Source organism: Fonticula alba, assembly GCF_000388065.1.
Source record: "Fonticula alba strain ATCC 38817 unplaced genomic scaffold supercont2.112, whole genome shotgun sequence".
NCBI classification, from domain to species: domain Eukaryota; order Rotosphaerida; family Fonticulaceae; genus Fonticula; species Fonticula alba.
In genome coordinates, this window is record NW_009243082.1 from 1 (window position 1) to 959 (window position 959).

Consider the following 959-nt stretch of genomic DNA (forward strand, 5'->3'; position numbering starts at 1 on the left):
GAGCAGGAGACCCTCCGGGCCGAAGCGGCCTCCCTTACCCAGCGCGCGGACGGCCTGGCCGCCGAGCATGCGGCCCTCACGGCCGAGCACGCGGCACTCACGGCCGAGCACGCGGCCCTGGCGAGCGAGACCGGCGCCTCGACCGAGCAGCTGTCGGCGCAGGTGGCCGCGCTGACCGCCGAGCGCGATGCCCTGGCGGCCGAGCGGGAGACTCTGGCCGGTCAGCACGCGGCCCTGTCCAAGCAGCTGGACGACCTGACCAGCATGCATGCCTCGCTGACGGACACCCACGCGGCCCTGCTGAGTCAGCAGGCCAGTCTGTCGGCCCAGCATGCCGAAGCTTCCGGGCAGCTGGACGCCCTGAAGGCCGAGCATGCGGCGCTCGAAGCCAAGCACGCGGCCCTGGCCGACGAGGCCGATGCTTCGGCCGGCAAGCTGGACGACCAGCTGCGCGCCCTGGTCGCCGAGCGCGATGAGCTGGCCGCCGGCCACAAGGGCCTGGCCACCGAGCGCGATGCCCTGCTGGCCGAGGTTGCCCTGCTGACCGAGCGCGCGCGCGACCTGTCGGCCAAGCACAGCGCCCTGCTCGCGGAGCAGGAGGATCTGACCGGTCGACATGCGGCCACCACCGAGCAGCTGGCCACCCTGAGGGCCGAGCATGACGCCTTGGTGGGCGAGGCCGACGCCTCGGCCAAGAAGATGGCCGACCAGCTGCACGCCCTGACCGCCGAGCGGGATGCCCTGGCCACCGAGGTGGATTCGGTCACCGAGCGCCTGCGCGATCTAACGGCCAAGCACGACGCCATGAGCATGGCACAGGACAGCACCGCGGCTCAGCATGCGCAGACCGCCGGGCAGCTGGCTGACCTGCTGGCCGAGCATGCGGCCCTCACGGCCAAGCACGCGGCCCTGCTGGAGCAGAGCGACGCCTCCGCCCAGCAGCTGGCCGACCAGCTCCA

General features: G+C 72.9%; 1 protein-coding gene across 1 annotated transcript in view; it reads left to right on the forward strand.

Moving 5' to 3' along the window:
- Positions 1–9: 9 nt before the first annotated feature.
- The window catches only part of H696_06333 (hypothetical protein), a gene marked incomplete at both ends in the record, with an annotated part of 2,837 nt that continues 1,887 nt past the window's right edge, over positions 10–959 (forward strand). Inside the window, one exon of the mRNA XM_009500075.1 lies at positions 10–753. Within this exon, the coding sequence (XP_009498350.1) occupies positions 10–753 (744 nt within the window). The remainder of the gene's footprint in view (positions 754–959) is intronic.